The sequence below is a fragment of the Danio rerio genome, chromosome 6, assembly GCF_049306965.1.
Source record: "Danio rerio strain Tuebingen ecotype United States chromosome 6, GRCz12tu, whole genome shotgun sequence".
NCBI classification, from domain to species: Eukaryota; Metazoa; Chordata; class Actinopteri; order Cypriniformes; family Danionidae; genus Danio; species Danio rerio.
In genome coordinates, this window is record NC_133181.1 from 63075001 (window position 1) to 63100586 (window position 25586).

The 25586-nt window shown below is 40.2% G+C and overlaps 3 protein-coding genes across 11 annotated transcripts in view; 1 reads left to right on the forward strand and 2 right to left on the reverse strand.

Annotated features, from left to right (window-relative positions):
• The window catches only part of tgm8 (transglutaminase 8), a 10235-nt gene extending 8394 nt beyond the window's left edge, over positions 1-1841 (reverse strand). Inside the window, exons 1-2 of the mRNA XM_009302778.5 lie at positions 1686-1841; positions 1-113 (exon numbers count right to left, since the gene is read on the reverse strand). The exon at positions 1-113 is cut by the window's left edge and continues 46 nt beyond it. Of these exons, the coding sequence (XP_009301053.2) occupies positions 1-113; positions 1686-1722 (150 nt within the window). The 5' untranslated portion in view covers positions 1723-1841. The remainder of the gene's footprint in view (positions 114-1685) is intronic.
• Positions 1842-5256: 3415 nt separating this feature from the next.
• On the reverse strand, positions 5257-16894 carry gpr180 (G protein-coupled receptor 180). The gene is made up of 10 exons (XM_073954858.1): positions 16857-16894; positions 16659-16771; positions 13097-13237; positions 12773-12973; positions 12189-12369; positions 12051-12100; positions 10267-10424; positions 9101-9295; positions 8577-8654; positions 5257-8465 (listed from the first exon to the last, which is right to left on the reverse strand). Exons 3-10 carry the CDS (start codon positions 13221-13223, stop codon positions 8319-8321), a joined length of 1137 nt encoding a protein of 378 aa, XP_073810959.1. The 5' UTR covers positions 13224-13237; positions 16659-16771; positions 16857-16894; the 3' UTR covers positions 5257-8318.
• Positions 16895-17011: 117 nt separating this feature from the next.
• tgds (TDP-glucose 4,6-dehydratase) lies at positions 17012-25257 on the forward strand. Of its 9 annotated transcripts, none has more exons than XR_012407196.1 (13): positions 17012-17165; positions 17262-17342; positions 17684-17750; positions 17998-18066; positions 18163-18249; positions 20208-20350; positions 20423-20521; positions 20599-20658; positions 20731-20774; positions 20985-21160; positions 23290-23348; positions 23532-23629; positions 24806-25257. XR_012407196.1 is itself a non-coding variant. In XM_073952609.1 (13 exons), exons 2-13 carry the CDS (start codon positions 17290-17292, stop codon positions 24898-24900), a joined length of 1044 nt encoding a protein of 347 aa, XP_073808710.1. In that variant the 5' UTR covers positions 17012-17165; positions 17255-17289; the 3' UTR covers positions 24901-25257.
• The last annotated feature ends 329 nt before the right edge of the window (positions 25258-25586 follow it).

The window sequence follows — 25586 nt, forward strand, 5'->3', positions numbered from 1 at the left end:
ACTGATCTTCAGACTGAAGGCCTGTCCCCTGCGGATGATCAGACGCTCCTGTGTGATCTCGTGTGTGTGATGATCAGTGTTGTTCTTCACACACTCCAGATCCACTCTCACACCTGCAGGAAACACATACTTAATTCACTCAAACCGGTTTATCAGGATTTCAGAGCATCTACGATAATAAAGCTGCAATATCTCAGTGACAATCACACACACACACACACACACACACACACACACACACACACACACACACACACACATACACACACAGACAGACAGAATGCCAGAACTCTTCATTCATCGCTGACGCCTCTTCAGATCAGGTGTGGCTCTTCTGTTGAACATCACTCACACTTTCCTCTGAATGATGATGATGATGATGAGCTGAGCCCTGAACACTGACGGTGTGAACCACTTTACTTGACGGTGTGAACCACAGACGCTATTGTTTTTATCTACACTAGATGTAGTTAACTGTTCAGCTGTGAAACTAATCTCACAGATGATTCTCTTGTACTAACACAAGCACAAATAAACTGAATTTATCAACATATTAGTCAAACTCATCGAGAACAAGCTTAACAGAAACCCAGAGAGCTAAAAAAAGAGTTCTGTCGGCTGTAGTTTAACTCGTCTTATTCTCATCGACACTTAACTAGCCTCCTGTGCTGTTTAACTAGTCTCATCTACAGTTAACTAGTTTCCTTTACAGCTAACTGGTCTCCTCTGCAGTTAACCATTCTCCTCTAGAGTTTATCTATTCTTATCTTCAATGTAACTAGTCTTCTCTACAGTTTAACTAGTCTCCTGTACAGTTTAACTAATCTACAGTTTAACTAGTGTCCTTTACAGTTACCCAGTCCTCTCTGGAGTTTAACTAGTCTTCTCTAAAATGTAACCAGTCTTCTCTGCAGTTTAACTAGTCTCCTGTACAGTTTTACTAATATACAGTTTAACTAGTCTCCTTTACAGTTAACCAGTCTTCTCTGGAGTTTAACCAGTCTTCTCTACAATGTAACTAGTCTTCTCTACAGTTTAACTAATCTCATCTACTGTTAACTAGTCTCCTCTACAGTTACCCAGTCTCCTCTAGAGTTTAACTAGTGTTCTCTACAGTTTAACTAGTCTCCTGTACAGTTTATCTAATCTACAGTTTAACTAGTGTCCTTTGCAGTTAACCAGTCTTCTCTGGAGTTTAATTAGACTTCCCTACAATATAACTAGTCTTCTCTACATTTAACTTGTCTCTTTTACAGATTTACTTGTCTCCTCTGTGGTTTAACTAGTTTACTCTACAGATTAACTAGAGTCATCTGCAGTTACCTAATCTCATTTACAGATTAACTAGTCTCATCTACAGTTTAACTAGTGTTCTCAGTTTAACTAATCTCATGTGCAGTCTAACTAGTCTTCTGTACAGTAAACTAGTCTCTCCTGCACATGTGTAACTAGTCTCTTTTACAGTTTAACTAGTTTCCTCTGCAGATTAACTTGTCAGTTTAACTACTCTCCTCTACAGTTGAACTAGTCTCCTGTACAGTTAACTAGTCTCCTAGTCCCTTCCTCAGTTTAACAAGTCTTCTCTACAGTTTAACTAATCTACAGTTAACTAGTCTCCTCAGTTTAACTAGTCTCCTCAGTGTAACTAGTCTCCTGTGCAGTAGTCTAGTGTAGACTGGACTCACCCTGGTCTGGTGTGTTGGAGCTGCTGCTGCTGCACATGATTTCTCCTCACTTGATCTGTTGGTGTGTGAGAGTGTGTGAGAAGTGCTTTATAAGAGCCCTTGCGTGTTTGTGTGTGTGTGTGTGTGTGTGTGTGTGTGTGTGTGTGTGTGTGTGTGTGTGTGTGCGTGCGTATGGGTGTGTCCACTGGTTTTGAAACATGTCTCATGTCATCATCTTCTTCATCATCAGTCAGCGTGTGAATGTTGATGATGTTATCAGCAGATTTCAGACTGAAGATCGTGTGGGTCTTTTTGATTATTACACACCCTAACAATGCCCACTGCAGGGGACGAGCGGCAGAGTAGGGGACACTTTAGTTTAAGTCACAAATCACACTATTAAGGGTTAGTTCACACAAAAGTGAAAGTGGCTATTCTCTCCCCCAATAGTTTGCAATCTTCAGAGTTTTTTTCTGCAGAGATGTTGAACACAAAAGAAGATATTTTGAAGAATGCTGAAAACCTGTAACCACTGACTTCCATAGTATTTGTTTATTCAGCTATGGCAGTTAATGGTTCCAGCATTCTTCAGAACATCTTCTTTTGTGTTCAACATAAGAAAGAAGCTCATTAATGTTTGTAAAGAGTAAAGGCTGAGTAAATGATGACAGATTTTGAGTTTTTGGGTGAACTGACCCTTTAACTACTGGCTTATTACCTGTCTATTAATAAGATATTAACTGTATATTAGCAGCTGTGATCTTAGTTTATATTAATGAACCTACACAAAACCAAAACCCAACTACTACCTTACTAACTATTCATTATGTTGCATTTTTTGTGATGGTTATATTGAGTTTTACAGTACAGTAACATTTATTAAGCACCATTAAAAACCTGTATTCTTCTTCTTCTTCTTATTATTATTATTATTAATATTATTATTTGCCATTTATTTATATTTGTGTAGCTGTATTTGCTGATGAATGGACTGATTAATAAAGTAAAAGGTATAGATATATCATTGATTTAAATAAACAATTAAGAAAGAATATATTAATTATAATAATATTTAATAATTTACTGGTGTAAACACTTAACAACCCACTAGTTATTTCATAAGCAGCAGTATGTTTGTGAAAGATTTACTCATATTGGTTACATTCAACAACTAGTGCATTAAATAACATTAACTGATGCAAGTGAAGATGTGTTAGGATGTTTATAAATTAAAATTAAGATGAATCATGAAATATTTGTTTTTATTAGTTCATGTTTAATAGTATAGTTAAAACATTGAACCAAAATTGAACCTTATTGTGAAGGGTTCTGTACAAATGTATATTGATGAATCATAAATCAATGAACAGTTTGTTTTTATGAAATTCACTGATACTTAACTCATTGGAATGAATGAATGAATGAATGAATGAATGAATGAATGGTGCAGAATTCAGCAGGACGTTGTGAAATAAATATCTGATGATTGCTTACAGTTTGTTGTGACACACAGATGATGAACCGCTTCACAATCATCATTGTGTCATAATGTTATCCTCGCCCTCTCCGCAGTGATCTTATTAGCATATCAGTTATTGTAGAATTGCGGGAACATTTGAGCTATTTTCCATTCTGTTTCCTTAAACTGGATTAATATAGGACAAATGTATAATTTACAGTAAACTGCATATATTATTAGTGCAAACTGATAGTGAACATTTAATTCTGCTAGTAATTGTTGTTTAAATGATTAACTTTTCTAACCATAACAGAGTTGACAATAACAGATGCTGCGTCCCAATTCACAGACTATCCCTCCTAAATAGTACTGAAAATAGAATGAGTGTGTCCCAAACTGTAGTATGTTGAAAAGAGTACACCAAAGCTTCCCGAATGCTATTATTATTCTATTTAGTGGAAATGACTGTACTATTTCTGTTAGAAATGTATTGTAGAAGCGTTCATACTCTAACCGCTGATATTGAACACAGTACATGGTGTGTTAGATGTGAATTCCATTAGAACTACAAGCTCATGTTAAAAGTGTAAACAAACTACAAACGTGGCTGACGCAGAGAGACCAACCAAATAAAGAGGCTTCGGTAAAGTTGCTTGAATGACTATGAATTAATATCTAACCCACTAGAAAATATTTAAACCGCATTTTCCATGTTATATTTCATCTGCGACAACAATGTGAACTACTATACTGACGTGTTTGGACATTAACTTTAATGGAAAATTCTCATTCTGTAGTACCGTCTTCTCGCTTTTGTTTTTCTGCTGAACATTAACAGAATCTGCTCAACACTTGATTGCTCACGCCTGGTGCACAGAGTATTTCCCCTTTTATATTAAAGCAAAAGTGGATTTGGACACGCTCTTAGTAAACATGCACCATACGCTTTAGACTTTGTGCTTAGATCCTTAAAAAAGAGCTCTAAATGTGCTTTTTCATCACCGAAACTACAAATAACACAAAACATTGATGTTTCATATAAACATTAGTAGAGTAAACGCACAAAAATATGAAAATTAAGCTTATTTTATTGAATAATAAGCTGATAATAGAATAAAAATAAAATAATAATAATAAGTAGATAATTAAATAATGAAAAATCTGATAAATAATAATAAGCTGATAATTGAATAATAATAAAAATTTGATAATTGAATAATAACAAATAAGCTGACTAATAATAATAATAATAGGCTAATAATAAAATAATAATAAGCTGATAATTGAATAATAATACGCTGATCATTTATTAATAATAATAATAATATGCTGATAATTGATTATTAATAGGCTGATAATTGAATAATAATAATAATACGCTGATAACTGAATAATAAGCTGATAATTGAATAATAATAAAAATCTGATAACGTAATAATAATAAGCTGATAATTGAATATTAATAATAATAATAATAATAATAATAATAATATTAATACACTGATAATTGATTAATAAGCTGATAATTGAATAATAATAAAAATAAGTCGGTAATTGAATAATAATAATAATCTGATAACGTAATAATAAGCTGATAATTGAATATTAATAATAATAATATTAATAATATTTATTATATTAATAATTATAAAAATAAGCTGATAATTGAATAATAATAATAATAATCTGATAACGTAATAATAATAAGCTGATAATTGAATAATAATAATAATAATAATCTGATAACGTAATAATAATAAGCTGATAATTTAATATTAATATTATTATTATTATTAATAATTATATTAATAATTATAAAAATAAGCAGATAATTGAATAATAATAATAATAATCTGATAATGTAATAATAATAAGCTGATAATTTATTTTATTATTAATAATATTAATAATAATAATAATATGCTGACAATTTTATAATAACAGGCTGATAATTGAAGCTGAGACGAGCTAGTGGGAGTCTTTAAGTTCAAAAATATCCCTAAATATACATACAAACATGATAGAATTGTGAATAAGTAGTTTTTTGTTTTTTTTTAAATAATAGCTGTCTGCTGGAGATGCTAAATGATCAGCCGGATGCAGATTAAAGTAATCAGGCCACTGACACATAGACAGAGGGTGTGCATGACGTTTAATAACATAATCATAAATACAGTACAGTCTGGACTTCAGCACACATGCTCTAGTTGCAGATCCAGTAAACAGGATCAATAATAACCCATCTCCGCATCAGTGATTGATTGTCATCTCAGGCACTTGAGGAGAACAGCAGAAGTTAAATAAATCACCAATAAATGCATTCATATTCATATTTCACATTCTCTTATTGCTCGAGGATGTAACCCAGGTCTAAACGAGATAAATACATTGTATTTTAACAATAAATCTTCCATAGAGATAAAAATGATCGGTCTTATTTATATAGAAATAATACAAAAATATTATTTGCATTTCATTTGAATATATTTAAATACACTGCAGTGAAATTTAACCAATGAAATGATTTGATTTCACTGCAGAGGCGAATCAGCCAACTGTTTCAATGGTTGAAGGTAGCTCCGCCCATATTTGAAAGGTGTCAGTTTATGCGTGAACTGGAGAATTACGAGAAAGATGATCAGATAAATGAAGTTAGATCTGCTGAGTTCTATCTGTTGTTTTCGTCTTTGATTGAATGAATGAAATCAGCGTCTCTCCTGCTGTAAATAAACTAAAATAAAGACTAAAACTGTTGATCACAAAACATTTTGATTAACTGAAATAAAATGAAAATATTCACAATAAAATTCACAACTAACTGCGTTCACACTGAATGTGGTGAGAGCATCAAAGTTCGCTCCGGCCACCCTGACGACATCGCTGTCTGCCTTCACTGCTTCGGTGGAGAGAGCATCAAAATCGGCTACATTGACCTCGTATTTAAAGGAGCCGTTGCAGCAAATCCCTTACATTCCAGCATTAAAACATGCTTTGAGCATAAAAATCTTGCACTTTTTAATTAAATTGATTTATCAATGGAAGATCTGGTTGTTGCGTGTCGTGTATGTTTGCTCCACTCCTCCAATATGTGTCCATATGTCTGAACTACTCTGAAGCAGCAGTACTGTTTTGTACTGTGGTTATAGTTATTCCAGATTTGTTTTTAAATATATACACTATTAATACACACCAGTAACTTTTTAATATATGTCCCTGTAAGAAAGCATCGTAAATAATTGAAAATCCGCCGACCGCAATAATCAAACCCTTAAGATCAAACCCTCGAGAACAACTGTGATCAGAACCAAAGTTCGCAGGTCTGTGTTCTCTGGACTCCTCAAGTGGTGGACTTCTACGTTCCGACTGTTTGCCGCCGAACTGCATCATGGCTCATTACCATAAAGATTTTAACTCTCCTCGACGCCCATACCAGTGAAAACGTGCCGCGCTGCTTATCGCAGCCAACTCCCATTGAAAATAAATGACTTCCGGCTACTTTGATGCTCTCGCTGCCTTCGGTGTGAACGCACAGTACTGAAACAGTCACTGAAAAAACTGAAATAAAGAAAAAAAATCACGATAAAAATCTACATGAAGCTAACAGAACAGAAATAAAAAATCTGATAAAGGAGCTTTCACACTAGCATATCTCCTCCACACCCGGGTTTGTTTGAAGTCAGAGTACAGTACGTTTAGCTAGTGGGAACATGTCTTCTGAACGTGAATGTGTGTACCCGTGAACCGTACCTGAGTCCGCCTGATAGAGGTGGTCTGGGGTACGGTTTGCGCAAACTCTGGTCCGGTTTACTTCTGGACTGGTGTGAATGCAATCGTACCAAATAACGGAAGGGAACCGCCAACCGCACAACAAACTTTAGTTTTCATAGCGGTCGTTCATGTGTGTGTGTGTGTGTGTGTGTGTGTGTGTGTGCGTGTGTGTGTGTGTGAGCGGGACTGAGCCAAGGCTAACACAGTGATAATGTCAAGGGGGTACAGTCCAGGCAAATGAATCAAGTGTGAAAGCACCCTAAAACAACAATTAGCAAAAATAAATAATGATTTTCAGGATTAATAAGCACTCTGTGGTGATAAATCTGACCTGCAAAGGCTAGCAACCACTCAACCACTAAGAACACACAAGCAACCGCCTTACAACACCTTAGCACATGCCCAACAACCACTTAGACAACACGGGATCATTCTGAAAGTGTAACCCTGTGTACATTTCTGAAGATCACAAATTATGTAGCCAGAGAAACGTATGAACGCTATAGGGCAGTATGATGCTGTTCCTTTTCACGATATAGATATATATGCTGTTACCAGGTTGCTCAGTGGCTCGACACATACATGGGCAGACTTGAGAGTCAGTTGAGGAGTTTGAGTCTGGTGAAGAACGGTTCCAGAAAGCATGACAAAAACAAAAGCCAAAGAATAAAACAAAAAAGTAAATAACAGGGTAAAAATGTAGTAAAAATTGAAAATGAGGTAAAAACCAGCACAGGGATTTTCTTTTTCTGGATTGCTTTTCGAGACACTGTCGGTTGGGTTTAGGGAAGGAGGAGGGTGGGTCAGTCGGTCAGTCAGTCAGCCAGTAGCGGCCTCTGGTGGATTTACGTGAGAACAGCAGGTGTGAATGGCACTCATGAGAGAAATTTGAGATCTGAAAAAGCACACACAGCGCCCTCTGGTGGATTCACTAAAACAAAACTGCAAAAAGACGCACCTCCTGGGATGTATTTGGTGCTCTCCTGAAATGTATACAGGGGTACATTTTCAGAATGAGCCAAGGGTTGCAGTTAGAACACCCTAACAACCGCTTAGCGATGCCTCAGTGAGCACTTCCAAATCTAGAATACGCTGCTTTCATTCACTATTCATGTATTATTGTTTTTAAGATGCACCTCCAAGCCTTTCATATTAAATAACATATGAACTGAATTAAAGTATATCTTTAGTAATAGTATCGGAATAACATAATCTAAAATGCTCAAATCTATAATAGTCTGTTTTTATTGATTTATTTATTAAGATGCACCTCTGAGCGTTTCATGTTGAATGATAGTTGGCTGAACAAAAATACATATTTTAAACAGTAACAGAATAAAAACACATTTAAAATGCAAATGTCTGTAATGACCTGAGTGTGTGTGTGTGTAGCGCTGATCTGAGTGTGTGTGTGTGTTGATGGTGTCTCAGTACGGGCTCCGGCGGCTCATGGTGAGCGGCAGCGTTACAGACGACAGCGACGAAACCTCCCAGTACAGACTGCGGGACAGAAAGAGTCGATACAGAACCACCACTGAGATACTGCGACACAAGATCACACCCACGGTCAGCACCTGCCGCAAACACACACACACACACACACACACACACACACACACACACAGTATTACAGTAACAGTCAGAGCTGGACTTGAAAACTGAAATGAAGAGTAAATCACTGTCACCTTCTCCTTCTGATGCTCATTGAGGAGTGTAGAGAACAGAAGCAGCACCGGGTGACACAGAAACCACAGCAAACAGCCCTGAAACACACACACACACATACATCAGACACACACTCACATATATTGCCCCATTGACTTCCATTATATTCACATTTCTAGATTGTAAAGCTGCATGTCTACTGTTGATGATCAGCGTGCTGCATTAACCCTTCAGATGGGCCTGTGCTGAAGAGGTTCAGTGTGTTATATGGAGTTCAGTGGAGTAAAACAGCAGATTATAGTGTGTGTGTGTGCAGAAATACACTGTGTTTACTGTGTTCTGACAGCTGAGGGGGTGACTTTGAGTTTCTCAGACATATCAAGATAACTGCGCAAGGATCTCACACACACAAACACACACCATACTCCATATCAAAGCCTGAAACTGACACTGCAGCTGATGATCAACAGTGAACAGACACACTGTCCCTCTTCCCGACCAGCAGCAGTCAGGAATGCAGGAATCTCTGCTGTCATGGCTTTACCTTGGTGAAGCTGATGTAGAAGTCTCGTTTGAGCGCGCTCCGCTCCGCTGAGATGTTCTGATAGAGCAGCAAGGCCAGAAACAGAGCGAGCAGCACCCGCAGCAGCGTCAGCATCCAGCTGCACACACTGAGCCGAGTGTGTGAGAAACTGTGCTGCTCCACGTCCTCCAGCTGCTGCCAGACCAGCAGCGCCCCCTGCAGACACAACACACACTCACAGCAGCGCTTCATAACATTATCTCATTCAAAAAACAACATATTTAGCAAGTTATAACATTACTTGGGTGGCACGGTGGTGCAGTGTGTAGCACAATCGCCTTACAGTAAGAAGGTCTCTGGTTTGAGTCTCGGCTGGGTCAGTGTGTGTTTCTGTGTGGAGTTTGCATGTTCTCCTCGTGTTGGTGTGGGTTTCCTCCGGGTGCTCCGGTTTCCCCCACAGTCCAAACACATGCGCTATAGGGGAACTGATCAACTACACTGGCCCTAGTGTATGAGTGTGTGTGTGTAAATGAGTGTGTATGGGTGTTTCCCTGTAATGGGTTGCAGCTGGAAGGACATCCGCTGCGTAAAACCTATGCTGGAATAGTTGGCGGTTCATTCCGCCGTGGCAACCTCTGATGAATAAAGGGACTCAGCTGAAGGAAAATGAATGAAGTGACTTTGGCTCTTTTTGGTGACACTTGACTTGAAGTGGTGTTCGTAAGACTGTCATGAAGCCTTTATAATGATGACACAGCACATAATTGTGAATGAGATCTCATGCATGCTGTTATTGAGTGTCATTCTGCTCAGTTAGGACATTTTAAATGCAAAGCTGACATTGTTTATGACAACTAATACATCACAACCTGTTTCTGTCTTTGTCTTGAAACTTGACATTACCAAGACAACAAACCGTTTGATTGGCATGACAGAGGAAACACACACACACCTAAGATGCCTTGAGGGTGAGTAAACCACTGGATACTTTTCGTTTTCATTTTGTGTGAAGGCACCCTTTATAAACTCCTCAGGATTAAAGGAGACCTAATCTGCCGCTTTTTACAAGCTGTAAAATAAATCACTGCTGCCTCTAGTGGAGTGTGAGCTCAAAACAGCACACAAATAATGTTTTTACATTACGCTGTGTGTGCTGGAGTGTAGAGTAGGTGTGTGTGTGTGCTGACCTGAGTGATGGCAGCGGTGAGAGCGAGCGCAGTGGATGTGGGAGACGAGTCCCACTGCAGAGGTTTACTGGGAGACCGTCTGCTGCGACCCACAGACCAGCCCACACACAGACTCAACAACATGTAGAGCATCTGCACCTGCGCACACGTGTCACACACTGACACACACACACATACAGCACACCACACAGACATACATACAGCACACATACACCGTTTAATACATGAACTGTCCCTTTAAGGCTGACATTTGCCGACAGGAAAAATACTATAGAAATTTAAAGTGAATACTGTAGCATTTTAACCATACTATAGTACAACACTTGAGTTCACCTGTTGTGGTGATTATACAGTTGCTATGGTAACACAACAACTACAGTCGTCAGTAATTGATCTGTTGCGGTGATTCTACAGTTGCTACGGTGACACAACTACAGTCGTCAGTAATTGATCTGTTGTGGTGATTCTATAGTTGCTACGGTGACACAACTACAGTCATCAGTAATTGATCTGTTGTGGTGATTCTATAGTTGCTACGGTGACACAACTACAGTCGTCAGTATTTGATCTGTTGCGGTGATTCTACAGTTGCTACGGTGACACAACTACAGTCATCAGTAATTGATCTGTTGCGGTGATTCTACAGTTGCTACGGTGACACAACTACAGTCGTCAGTAATTGATCTGTTGCGGTGATTCTACAGTTGCTACGGTGACACAACTACAGTCGTCAGTAATTGATCTGTTGCGGTGATTCTACAGTTGCTACGGTGACACAACTACAGTCGTCAGTAATTGATCTGTTGCGGTGATTCTACAGTTGCTACGGTGACACAACTACAGTCATCAGTAATTGATCTGTTGCGGTGATTCTACAGTTGCTACGGTGACACAACTACAGTCGTCAGTAATTGATCTGTTGCGGTGATTCTACAGTTGCTACGGTGACACAACTACAGTCGTCAGTAATTGATCTGTTGCGGTGATTCTACAGTTGCTACGGTGACACAACTACAGTCGTCAGTAATTGATCTGTTGCGGTGATTCTACAGTTGCTACGGTGACACAACTACAGTCGTCAGTAATTGATCTGTTGCGGTGATTCTACAGTTGCTACGGTGACACAACTACAGTCGTCAGTAATTGATCTGTTGTGGTGATTTTACAGTTGCTACGGTGACACACCTACAGTCGTCAGTAATTGATCTGTTGTGGTGATTCTACAGTTGCTATGGTGACACAACTACAGTCCTCAGTAATTGATCTGTTGTGATTCTACAGTTGCTACGGTGACACAACTACAGTCGTCAGTAATTGATCTGTTGTGGTGATTCTACAGTTGCTACGGTGACACAACTACAGTCGTCAGTAATTGATCTGTTGAGGTGATTCTACAGTTGCTACGGTGACACAACTACAGTCATCAGTATTTGATCTGTTGTGGTGATTCAACAGTTGCTATGGTAACAACAACTACAGTCGTCAGTATTTGATCTGTTGTGGTAATTCTACGGTTGCTATGGTAACACAAAAACTACAGTATTAAAATCAAATGATGGAACACTGTAGTTTTCTTCAACTATAGAGTATATTGTACTACAATACACCACAGTAAAACCTACAGTATATTACAGTTGATCTGTACAGTTTACTCTACAGTATGCTGGAGCCTTCTGGAACAGTTGTAGGTACTGTACATCATGTAGTGTGGTTAAACACTACTACACTTCACTATAGTCTGTTTTTCCTGTGGCTGATGGTGTGATGATGTGGTCCAGACTCACGTTCAGCAAGGCTCTTGGTCAGTGGCGTCCCCACACCGTCTCTGGCGTATCTGCGGAGTAAAGCACACACACTGGTCAGCGCAGTGTCGTCATGGAGACTGTGATGTGTGTGTGTGCGAGTGTGTGTGTGTGTCTGACCGGGCCATGTGTATGTAGTTGAGCAGCACTGATGATCCCTGCAGCAGCAGCGCAGCAGACAGAACCTTCAGCACGCTGTTCATCGGGCCGCCTTTACTCAGCGTCTGCCACAGCGGCTGTGCATAGATACAGGACGCCACGAAATACGACACCATCAGCAGGAAGAAGAAGCTGTGGAGACCTGCACACACACACACACACACACACACACACACACACACACACACACACACACACACACCCCGATATACTGAGCTGCTCATCGCATTGAACTTATGTGTGTGGTGATTGTCTGTGAGAGAGAGTGTGTTTGTATTTGTGAGAGAGTTTGTGTGTGTGTGTGTGTCTGTGTGTGTGTCTATGTGTGAGAGAGAGTGTGTTTGTATTTGTGAGAGAGTATATGTGTGTGTTTGTGTGTGTGTGTCTGTCTGTGTGTGTGTCTATGTGTGAGAGAGAGAGTGTTTGCATGTGTGTGTATTTGTGTTTGAGAGAGTGTGTAAGTGTATCTACGTATGTGTATGTGCGTGAAAAATTGTGTGTGTGAGAGGGAGAGTGTTTGTGTGTGTGTGTGCGCAAATTCTCACCCGCCTCCTCAGCACTGAAGTGATCCAGTGGGTTTCCTGCGCTGTCAGGGTTCATCATGGTGATCTGGAAGGGAATATCTGCGAGTGTGTTGCTGATCTGCATGTCCTGACAGGTGTATCGGTCTGCGTACATCACATGCCACGTCTGCGGCCTGGACTCATGCGGCATCGTCTGGTTCTGCTCCACTCGGCTCAGACTGACTGAAGAGGAGATACTTCACAGTAACATGTCTGCATGGCTTGTCTGAACATGTGAGCTCTAGTTTCAAGGGTCAAAAAGGCAAAGCACAGGGATGAAGTGATGGATGGCTGAATGAATCTTACTGGAGATGTGAGCTGAAGTGAGTCTCTCCAAACAGCTCAGGTTGTCGAATGCCTGCGAGCCCTGAAACAGCAGCAGTTTGGCCTCCTTCTGCAGGGCCATCAGTGCATCATCCACACGACACGCCATCAGGCCATTCTCACCTGCCGGAGACCAGCATCATCATCATCATCATCATCATCATCACCACCACCACCACAATCATCATTACTGTCATCTTCTTCACAATCATCACCATCATCAGTGCATCATCCACACGACACGCCATCAGGCCATTCTCACCTGCCGGAGACCAGCATCATCATTACCATCATCACCACCAACACAATCATCGACATCATCACCATCATCAGTACACACACCATCACAATCATCACCAACAAAATCACCATCATCACCAATATCATCATTACTGTTACCATCATCATCATCATCATCACTACAATCATCTGCATCACCATCATCATCATCATCATCAATACAATCACCATTACAATCATCACCAACAAAATCACCTTCATCACCAATATCATCATTACTGTTACCATCATCATCATCATCATCATCATCACCATCATCATCTCTATCATTGTCATCAACATCACTATCACCGCCAACATAATCATCATCATCAGTACAAACACCATCACAATCATCACCAGCCAAATCACCATCATCACGATAACATCATCACTGTTACCATCATCATCATCAACACCACCATCATCATCAATAAAAACACCATCACAATCATCACCAGCCAAATCACCATCATCACAATATCATCATTACTGTTACCATCGTCATCATCATCATCACCATCATTGTCATCATTATCATCATCATCACCATCACTGTCATCTGTATCATTCCAATCACCATCATCATCATTGTCAATCATCATCATCACCACAATTATTTGCATCATTAACACCACCATCATCACTATCACTGTCATCATCACCATCATAATCATCATCACTTCATTTCATCATCACTACAATCATCTGCATTATTACCATCAACATCATCTTCATCACCAGTCAATCACTATCGCCATCATCACCAAAATCATTACCATCACCATCATCACTATCATTGTCAACATCATCACCACAATCATCTGCATCATTACCATCATCACCACCAGCACCATCATCTTTATCACCACAATCACTATCGCCATCTTCACAATTATCACCACCATCATTATCACCACAATCATTACTATCACCATCATCACTATCATTGTCATCATCACTCATCGTCATCACCACAATCATCTGCATCAATACCATCATCTTCATCACCACCACCATCATCTACATCACCATCATCTTCATCACTATGATCAATCACCATCATCATCACCACCACAATAATCATTATCTTTGTCATCATCATCATCACCACTCATCGTCATCACCACAATCACCTGCATCATTACCATCACCACCACCACCACCATCATCATCATCATCACTACCATAATTATTACCATCACCATCATCATCACTCATCGTCATAACCACATCATCTGCATCATTACCATCATCATCATCACCACCATCATCATCATCACAATCATCACTACCATAACTATTACCATCACCATCATCGTCATCATCATCACTCATTGTCATTACCACAATCATCTGCATCATTACCATCATCATCCCCACCACCACCACCATCATCACTATCATCGTCATCACTACAATCATCTGCATTATTACCATCAACATCATCTTCATCACCAGTCAATCACTATCACCATCATCACCATCATCATCATCACTATCATTGTCAACATCATCACCACAATCATCTGCATCATTACCATCATCACCACCAGCACCATCATCTTTATCACCACAATCACTATCGCCATCTTCACAATTATCACCACCATCATTATCACCACAATCATTACTATCACCATCATCACTATCATTGTCATCATCACTCATCGTCATCACCACAATCATCTGCATCAATACCATCATCATCATCACCACCACCATCATCTACATCACCATCATCTTCATCACTATGATCAATCACCATCATCTTCACCACCACAATAATCATTATCTTTGTCATCATCATCATCATCACCACTCATCGTCATCACCACAATCACCTGCATCATTACCATCACCACCACCACCACCATCATCATCATCACTACCATAATTATTACCATCACCATCATCATCACTCATCGTCATCACCACAATCACCTGCATCATTACCATCACCACCACCATCATCATCATCACTACCATAATTATTACCATCACCATCATCATCACTCATCGTCATTACCATCATCATCACCACCATCATCATCATCATCACAATCATCACTACCATAATTATTACCATCACCATCATCACTATCATTGTCATCATCATCACTCATTGTCATTACCACAATCATCTGCATCATTACCATCATCATCCTTACCACCACCATCATCACTATTATCGTCATCACCACCATCACCAAAATCATTACCATCACCATCATCACTATCATTGTCAACATCATCACCACAATCATCTGCATCATTACCATCATCACCACCAGCACCATCATCTTTATCACCACAATCACTATTGCCATCTTCACAATTATCACCACCATCATTATCACCACAATCACATCATCACCACCACCATCATCTTCATCACTATCATCACCACCACAATAATCATTATCTTTGTCATCACCATCATCATCACTCATTGTCATTACCACAATCATCTGCATCATTACCATCATCATCCTTACCACCACCATCATCACTATTATCGTCATCACCACCATCACCAAAATCATTACCATCACCATCATCACTATCATTGTCAACATCATCACCACAATCATCTGCATCATTACCATCATCACCACCAGCACCATCATCTTTATCACCACAATCACTATTGCCATCTTCACAATTATCACCACCATCATTATCACCACAATCACATCATCACCACCACCATCATCTTCATCACTATCATCACCACCACAATAATCATTATCTTTGTCATCACCATCATCATCACTCATCGTCATTACCACATCATCTGCATCATTACATCATCATCACCACCACCATCATTACAATTATCACCACTACAATCATTACCATTACCATCATCACTATCATTGTCTTCATCATCATCACCATCCTTATCAGCATCATTCACCACCATCATCACCTCATTTCATCATCACCACCACCACCACAATGTAGACATCATTACCATCACCATCATCACTATCATTGTCATCATCTCATTTCATCACCATCATCACACCATAATCATCATCATTTACCACCATCATCAATATCAGTCCAATCATATCACTGTAAATGATGCAGACTCCTCCTGCATGATCATCACAGCTCTATTCCTGCAATCTGTCACTTCTCATTCATCATTTATCATGCATGCATGTACACAGAAAGCCCAGATAAAACACACACACACAGAATCATGTAAAACACACACTCATGCACATGATGACCGATATTAATATCAGACACTCACCGTGATACAGGAATCTTGTGATGTATTGACCATTATTTCCTCTCGCCGCGTCGCTGCTGAACACTCCAGAGACGGTTTTACCTGCTGCAGGACGTGAAGAGAACACCAGAACACTGAGAAACACTGAGTACACGAACATCATTCAATATCAGCAGCAGCTCTGATTCTGTTCATTCACTGCAATCAATGAGCGAATACCGTAACTTTCCGCCCTCTAGATGATCGACGTCTGCGACAGCCAATCAGAGCGCGCTGTTCAGTCTAGAGCAGTAATGCAGCCAATGAACGCGCAGCGGGGGCGGGGATTCAGCCGCTGGCAGCTCAACTCATACGTGTCAGCGCTGCCGCAAATCGTCGTCAGATTGTCGTGATGAGCGTGTTTATGAAGCTGCGCGATGTGTCTAAAAGTCACTCAACAGCTGATAAATGAGGAATAAATGACCCGCAGACCTGAGGAAACACACGGACACAGTGAAGAACGCCTTCCCGAAGCGCTCAGCGGTGTGTGTGAGTTGATTCAATGCTGTGTTCGACTCTCCTGAGCTCTTTATTCATTGATTTATGATTGATTATTAATATGGACTATGATCTGTCTGTTCACAGATGAAGACACTGATGTCCTGATTAAAGCATGAGCTGCAGTGACCGGCGGACTGTGCTCGTCACTGGAGGAGCTGGATTCATGTGAGAGCCATAATCGATGATCAATAATCAATATTATATGGATGACACACACACACACACACACACACACACACACACACACACACACGCCTGTATACTCATTACAAATACATACATACATACAAACACACTCACACACACACATGCCCTCCACTCACACACATACATACTTAATCCACACTCACATGTAAATATGTAGTAATTTAATTGAAACCTTGGTTAATAGTTATGAATTCGGTATAAATTAAAAAATATAAGTGTGTATGTGTATGTGTGTGTGTGTGTGTGTGTGTGTGTGTGTGTGTGTGTGTGTGTGTGTGTGTGTGTGTGTGTGTTCTCAGTGGGTCTCATCTGATCTGCGCTCTGGCTGGGCGGTTTCCTCACTGGAGGATCATCAACGTTGATAATGTGAGTGTGTTCTTAAAGAGTTGTGTGTGAGTGTGTGTGAGAGAGAGAGAGTGAGCGAGCGAGCATTAGAGATATTGTAGGTAGGTGTGTGTGTGAGAGAGAGTGTATATGTGTGTGAAAGTGTGTTCTTAAACTGACACTTGCGCACACACACTCGCATGTCTGTGTGTATGCAAGAGTGTGAACAATTGTGTGTGTGTGTGTGTTTGTGTGTGTGTGTGACGCTCTGCTGTGTGTTCTCTCTCAGCTTCAGTATTGCTCCAACCTGAAGAACCTGCGTTCAGTCCAGGCCAGCAGCTCTTACAGCTTCATTCCGGTCAGTACACACACACACACACAACTGACCAACTAATGAACCTGGTCAGTCCTGTGGTTCATTGAGCTGTAGTAGTGAAGTGTGTGTTTCTGCCAGGGCGATGTGTGTGATCCTCTGTTCATCAAGCATCTGTTTTCCACTGAACACATCGATGTGGTCTTCCACTGCGCTGCTGAAACTCATGTAGGTGAGGAAAACCTGCCGGATATTCTCTAAATGACCTGAGTAATGAACACAAACACATGAACACATACTATAGTAAACAATATAGTGAAGTGTAGTGTACTGTATTTCTATTATAGCATGTAGAGCTCTTTGTTTATGAATGCTCCAGCATACATATAAACTGTAATAAATACTATGGTAAACATTAGTGTTTACTACAGTAAACGGTGGTGTATTGCAGTATAATATACCCTATAGCTGTAGAAAACTACTGTATTGGGTCATTTGTTTATATTACTGTACTTATTGTGTTACCATAGCAACTGTACAATCACAACAACATATCCATTACTATTGTTGTTGTGTTACCAAAGCAACGTTAATATCACAACAACATATCCTTTACCATTGTTGTTGTGTTACCATGGCAACTGTAGAATCACACCAACATATCCATTACTATTGTTGTTGTGTTACCATAGCAACTGGAAAATCACCACGACATATCCATTGCTATAGTTGTTGTTACCATAGCAACTGTAGAATCACCACAACATATTCATTACTATATTCAATTCAGCTTTATTTGTACAGCGCTTTTACAATGTAGATTGTGTCAAAGCAGCTTCACATAAATGGTCATAGTAACTGGATCTATAGTTGTTGTGTTACCATAGCAACAGTAGAATCACCACAACAGATCACTTACTGTAGTGGTTGTGTTACCATAGCAACTGTAGAATCATCACAACATATTTATTACTATAGTTAGTTGTGTTACCATAGCAACTGTAAAATCACCACTACGTATCAATTACTATTGTTGTTGTGTTACCATAGCAACTGTAAAATTACAACAACATATCAATTACCATTGTTGTTGTGTTACCATGGCAACTGTAGAATCACACCAACATAACCATTACTATTGTTGTTGTGTTACCATAGCAACTGTAGAATCACCACAACATATCCTTTACCATTGTTGTTGTTACCATAGCAACTTTAGAATCACAACTACATATCGATTACTATTGTTGTTGTGTTACCATAGCAACTGTAGAATCACCACTACAAATCAATTTCTATTGTTGTTGTTACCATAGCAACTTTAGAATCACCACTACATATCTATTACTATACATGTTGTGTTACCATAGCAACTGTAGAATCACCTCAACAGATTGCTTACAGTAGTGATTGTGTTACCATAGCAACTGTAGAATTGCTACAACTGTAATAGCAACTTTACAATAGTATAGTTGAAAAGCACTAGAGTATTTTACTATAACTATCATAGAATGTTTCATGTGTGAAGTTAGGAAAACATTTCTGGTCTGTTTAATTAATGTTTTGATGTACATTTGTCAATTTGTAAAAAGATGAATTAACACAAGCCTTTCTACTGTTGTATAGTCAGCCATTATTACATGCTTATTAAGTATACACCCCATGATTGGCTGGTTGGGAGGGGGAGGAGTCTGTCAGATTTATTCATCCAGGTTATGTAGATCTGATGTTGCATATTTAAATAAAGATTGTATAATGTTCACAAAGGGAACGAGTGCTTGTTATAAGCATCTTCTTAGTTTTTAATGTTTTAAGCAAAATTTAAATAAATAAATGAATAAATAAATAAATAATAGTATTATTTATTATTATCATATAATGCTAGTAATTTTTTTAAATATGTAAACATGGCCATATTTTAGTTAGCAGAACAAATGTTTGCGTAAATGCAATTTACAAGTAAATGCAATTTAAGTAAATAACAATGAAATATGTTCTAAATGTTTTCTCCTGAAGGCAGATTGCTGAAAACAGCTGGTTTAGCAGAGTTTGTGTTTTGGGCCTGAAGCTCATTATGTTTAGGATCAGCGAGTTTGGAGCTGCTGTTAGTCTTCAGATGTTGAGTGTATACTTTAATCTGTGTGTTAATAAGTCAGTGTGCATGTGTGTGTGTGTGTGTGCTGCAGAGAACTCGTTTGTGTGTCCGTCGCGCTTCATGCGTGTGAATGTGGACGGCACTGCGGTGCTGGTGCGGGCGGCGCTGGAGGCCAGTGTGCAGCGCTTCATCTACATCAGCACTGATGAGGTGTACGGTGACAGCGTAGACCAGGTGAATAAACTTCCTGTTCCCCTGTTTACCTGTTCACTGCTGCTGTTCTGATGCGCTGCTCTCTCACTGCAGCCGTTTGATGAGCTGAGTCCTAAAAGACCCACAAACCCCTACTCCAGATCCAAAGCTGCAGCCGAGAGCATCGTCACCAGCTACTGGCTCAAACACAAGGTGTCGGCGTCACTCCACACTCCATATATACAGCGTATGCAATGGCTGAATGTGTGCTGATGTTGTGCTTTCTGCAGTTTCCAGCCGTGATCACGAGGAGCAGTAATGTGTACGGGCCGCGGCAGCATCATGAGAAGGTACAGGAGGGTCAGTTTAATATGATCGACAGCACTCTGCTCAGTGTTTAACACTGCCATTGTGTTCCTCAGGTCATTCCCAGATTCCTCTCGCTCCTGCAGCAGCAGCAGAAGTGGTGAGTTTACTCCGACTGACCAGCCCTGCTGAGGCTCTGCTGCTGTGTGTTGGTCTGTATTTCAGCCGAGAGTCTGCGTTTGTGTGTCGCTTGCTCATTTTGTCTGTTTTGTTTGTCTGTTTTTCATCTGCTGGTGTGTGTGTGTGTGTGTGTGTGTGTGTCTACAGTCGTTTACTAATCCGTGTGTTTCATCTGCTTGTGTGTGTTCAGCACTATCCAGGGCTCCGGCCTGCAGTCCAGACACTTCCTGTATGTCTCTGACGTCACCGACGCCTTCCTGACGGTGATGGAGAAGGGCATTCTGGGAGAAATCTACAACATCGGGACCGGCTTTGAGATTCCCATCATTCAGCTGGCCAGAGAACTGGTCCAAATGGTGAGAGCAGGTCAGGGCCACTACACACACATGCAGGAGACGCTGCAGAGATCCCTCGCCGATGTTTATTCAGTGCTTTATTCTTACAAACTTCAGTTTCAAACACACTACAATTCAATAGAGTTGATGTTTATTTCTACAGCACTTCCCCCAATGTAGGACGTGTCAAAGCAGTTTAATGTAGTTCTAATAAAGTCCAGATTTCAGAAGTTCAGCTCAGTTCGGTGTGGTTTAATCTTCACTGCTGAAAGTCCAAACACTGAAGAGCAAATCCATCAAAGAGCAGCTCCACAAATCCCGATCCAAGCATCCAGTGGCGACAGCGGCGATGGGGGAAAAACATCAACATATTGACCAAAGTGAAGGGGAAAACCCCTCAAGAGGAAGCAGGCTCTGTTAGGAACAACCACTATTCTTCCGGCCAAACGTCCAGTGTGGAGCTGCAGTCTCGCTGCTGGAGAAGCTGTGGAGAAGAGGCAGGTGTGAGAAGGGCACCGGTGGGGGGTCAGGCTGGCCCAAACAATCAATGCAGGGACTCGTCTGTCACGGTGGTGTTTCAGGGATCAGTCTCACGCATTCCTTTCCTCTGTAAAGACCACAGCAGCTGCTCTGGATACGGCCTGGTCCAGGATTATGGATGCCTTGGGATCATCTCTTCACGGGTCTTGGATCGCTTCAGTAATGCTGCATAGTCTCTAGGGGCCTCGGGATGAGCATCCCCAGGTGGAAATAGAGAATAAATAGAATAATTAGCGTAGCTGCTGTTCATCGTGTATGTAAACCAGATGCTAAATTGAAGCGCTATTAATGAAAACAGCAGTTATAGAAACAAACATGTCAAGCTTATTATTATATATTCATTCATTTTCGGTTTAGTCTCTTTATTAATCTGGGGTCACCACAGCGGAATGAACCGCCAACTTGTCCAGCATTTGATTTATGCAGCAGATGCCCTTCCAGCTGCAACCCATCACTGGGAAACCCATTCACACTCGCACACTCATGGACAATTTAGCTTACACAATTCCCCTATAGCGCATGTGTTTGGACTGTTGAGGAAACCCACGCAAACACGGGGAGAACATGCAAACTCCACACAGAAACACCAACTGACCCAGCCGAGACTCAAACCAGCAACCTTCTACCCACCGCGCCACCTATATTATATATTCTGAAGCATATTTTATTATACTTCATTAAACACGTACACGCAGACAATTTGCTGTAAAATGCAGGTTAACTGTGTCTGTGCATCATAACTTCTGTTCGATTTGTAACTTTAATGTTGCTGATGCAGTAATGTGCATCTCTTTGTAAAGCTGCTTTGAAATAATAATTCTTGTCAAAGGAGCTTTACTAACTAACTTGAATTGAGCTTTAAAGGCTTCAGAATGCACATGCTTTTTAAATATCCACATTTTAATTCCATGTATATTTATTAATGTTAAGCTACTTTGGCACAGTGTGCACGGTAAAAGTGCTGCAGAAGAAATAAAGAGTTTAATCAGAGCTAGAGCCAGACAGCAATAGTCAGAAGCAATATACATCTGAAGTCAGAATTATTCACCCCCCTGTTTATTTTTCCACAATTTCTGTTTACTGGAGAGCAGATTTCTCCAACACATCTCTAATCATAACAGTGTTAATAACTCATCTCTAATAACTGATGTGTTTCCTCTTCTCCATGATGACAGTAAATAATATTAGACTAGATATTCTTCAAGACACTAGTGTTCAGCTTACAGTGACATTTAAAGGCTTCACTAGGGTAATTAGGGTAACTAGGCAGGTTAGGGTATAATGATGGTTTGTTCTGGAGACTATCAAAAACTAATATAGCTTAAAGGGGCTAATATTGACCTTAAAATTGTGTTTAAAACATTAAAAACTGCTTTTATTCTAGCTGAAATAAAACAAATCAGACTTTCTCCAGAAGAACAGATATTATCAGACACACTGTGAACATTTCCTGAATCTGTTCAACATCATTTAGGAAATATTTAACAAAGACAATAAAATTGAAAGGGGGCGAATAATTCTGACTTCAGCTGTACATTTGTCTTGTAAATGGTTGTTTTTAAAGACGCAGCCTGGTGTTTTGTGTAGTTCTGACTCTTACAGAGTGTTTTCTGTGCACAGACAGTGAAGAGCGTCTCTGCTGAATCTCTGGACGACTGGCTGGAGTTTGTGGAAGATCGGTGTGTGGTGACTCTGTGCTGTTTCACATTCATTATTCTGTCAGATTCTTCATGATGATCTGGTGTGTGTGTGTGTGTGTGTGTGTGTGTGTGTGTGCGTGTGCGCGCGCGCGTGCGTATGCGTGCGTGTGTGTGCATGCGTGTGTGTGTGTGTATGTGTGTGCATGTGTGTGTGATCTTCAGTCCTGTGACAGAGCTGCGATACCCCATGAACTCTGCGAAGCTGCACAGACTCGGCTGGAGACCCAAAGTGGCCTGGACAGAGGGAATCAGACGCACCGGTAGGGCACTCACTAGTGAACATCATAGAGTAGATATCCCTTTATTTGTCCCACTGAAGGGAATCTCTCTGTTACACCAGCAAGAGTGTCAACGCACAATAGGAACATACATAAATAGTAGGGTGACACAGTAGCACTGTGGCTAAACAGTAAGAAGGTCTCTGGTTCGAGTCTCGGCCAGTCTTGGCTGAGTCTCGGTCAGTTAGTGTATCTGTGTGGAGTTTGCATGTTCTCCCCGTGTTGGTGTGGGTTTCCTCCGGGTGCTCCCGTTTCCCCCACAGTCCAAACACATGCACTATAGGAGAACTGATCAACTACACTGGCCGTAGTGTGTGTGTGTGTGTGTGTGTGTGTGTGTGTGTGTGTGTGTGTGAGTGTATATGGGTGTTTACCAGTGATGGGTTGCAGCTGGAAGGGCATCCGCTGTGTAAAACATATACTGGAATAGTTGGTGGTTCATTCCGCTGTGGAGACCCCTGATTAATAAAAGGACTACGCTGAAAAGAAAATGCATGCATGAATGAATTCATGTGAGCAAAATTACATAAAATTCCCAGTAACCGGTGCGTTAAATATGATGCGCAATACCTCTCCACCTTTGTTGTGAGCTTTAGGGGAACTGATCAACTAAATTGGCCGTAGTGTATGAGTGTGTATGGGTGATTCCCAGTACTGGGTTGCAGCTGGAAAGGCATCCGCTGTGTAAAATATATGCTGGAATAGTTGGCGGTTCATTCCGCTGTGGAGACCCCTGATAAATAAAGGGACTAAGCTGAATGAAAGTTAATGGATGAATACACTTAAATACTTAAAAATCAATTTAATTAATAGAAGACAGCAAAGATAATGACACTTCTGCAGGTATTATTGCCTGCTACTCTTAGATGATCAGTGATCAACGATAATTATGATGATGATGATGATGATGATGATTGTGTGTGTGTGTGTGTGTGTGTGTGTGTGTGTGTGTGTGTGTGTGTGTGTGTGTGTGTGTGTGTGTGTGTGTGTGTGTGTGTGTGTGTGTGTGTGTGTGTGTGTGTGTGTGTGTGTGTGTGTGTGTGTGTGTGTGTGTGTGTGTGTGTGTGTGTGTGTGTGTGTGTGTGTGTGTGTGTGTGTGTGTGTGTGTGTGTGTGTGTGTGTGTGTGTGTGTGTGTGTGTGTGTGTGTGTGTTTTCAGTTCAGTGGTACGAGGAGAACCCAAACTACTGGCCGATAATCAGCGAGAATCAGACGAATCTGGAGTCATGTGATCAGACGCCTCATCCAGTCTGATCATTAGTGAACAGATGACTGTCAGATTTAATGCCAGTGAATGATTGTCATATCTGATACTGTGATTGATTAGCATTATTTATCCTGATGCGAGATGCTCCGGCGGCTCTTATTAAATCGTCAGTCGCGATGTAAATGACCATCAATCAGAGATTTTACACTGTAAATGTATAATGTGTACATGTATTATAATATTTCCTCATCAAGGCAGCAAAATTAAAGAGGACCAAATCAGATTTAAAGCTTTTAATCAAATGTTGAGGCAGATTATTCATTATATAAACCTGAAGAGAGATCATTTGTATGGTTATATGTGTAGAAATATTTTAATGCTTTAATAAAAATAATAATATTACAGTGCTGCTCGTGATGAAGCTCTTGTTGATGATTCTTGTTTACAGTATGAATATATAAATCATTAATATGAAAGATCAGAGGTGCTGCATTGATAACATTCTCTTTTTAATTATGTACACTGTGTAATGCTAAAACTCTTGGTTCTGATTGGCTGCTGGTCACTCTCAGGTGTTTGGTTATTGTCAGATAAAGGCACAGCTAAAGTAGTTCCGGCAGGTTTAGAGCGCATTACAGCTCCATATCTAGTTATATCTCAGCTACAACAGTCAGATATCACAACAGAAGGAGGAGATGTGGAGGACACACACCTGACTAATACTACATCTCAG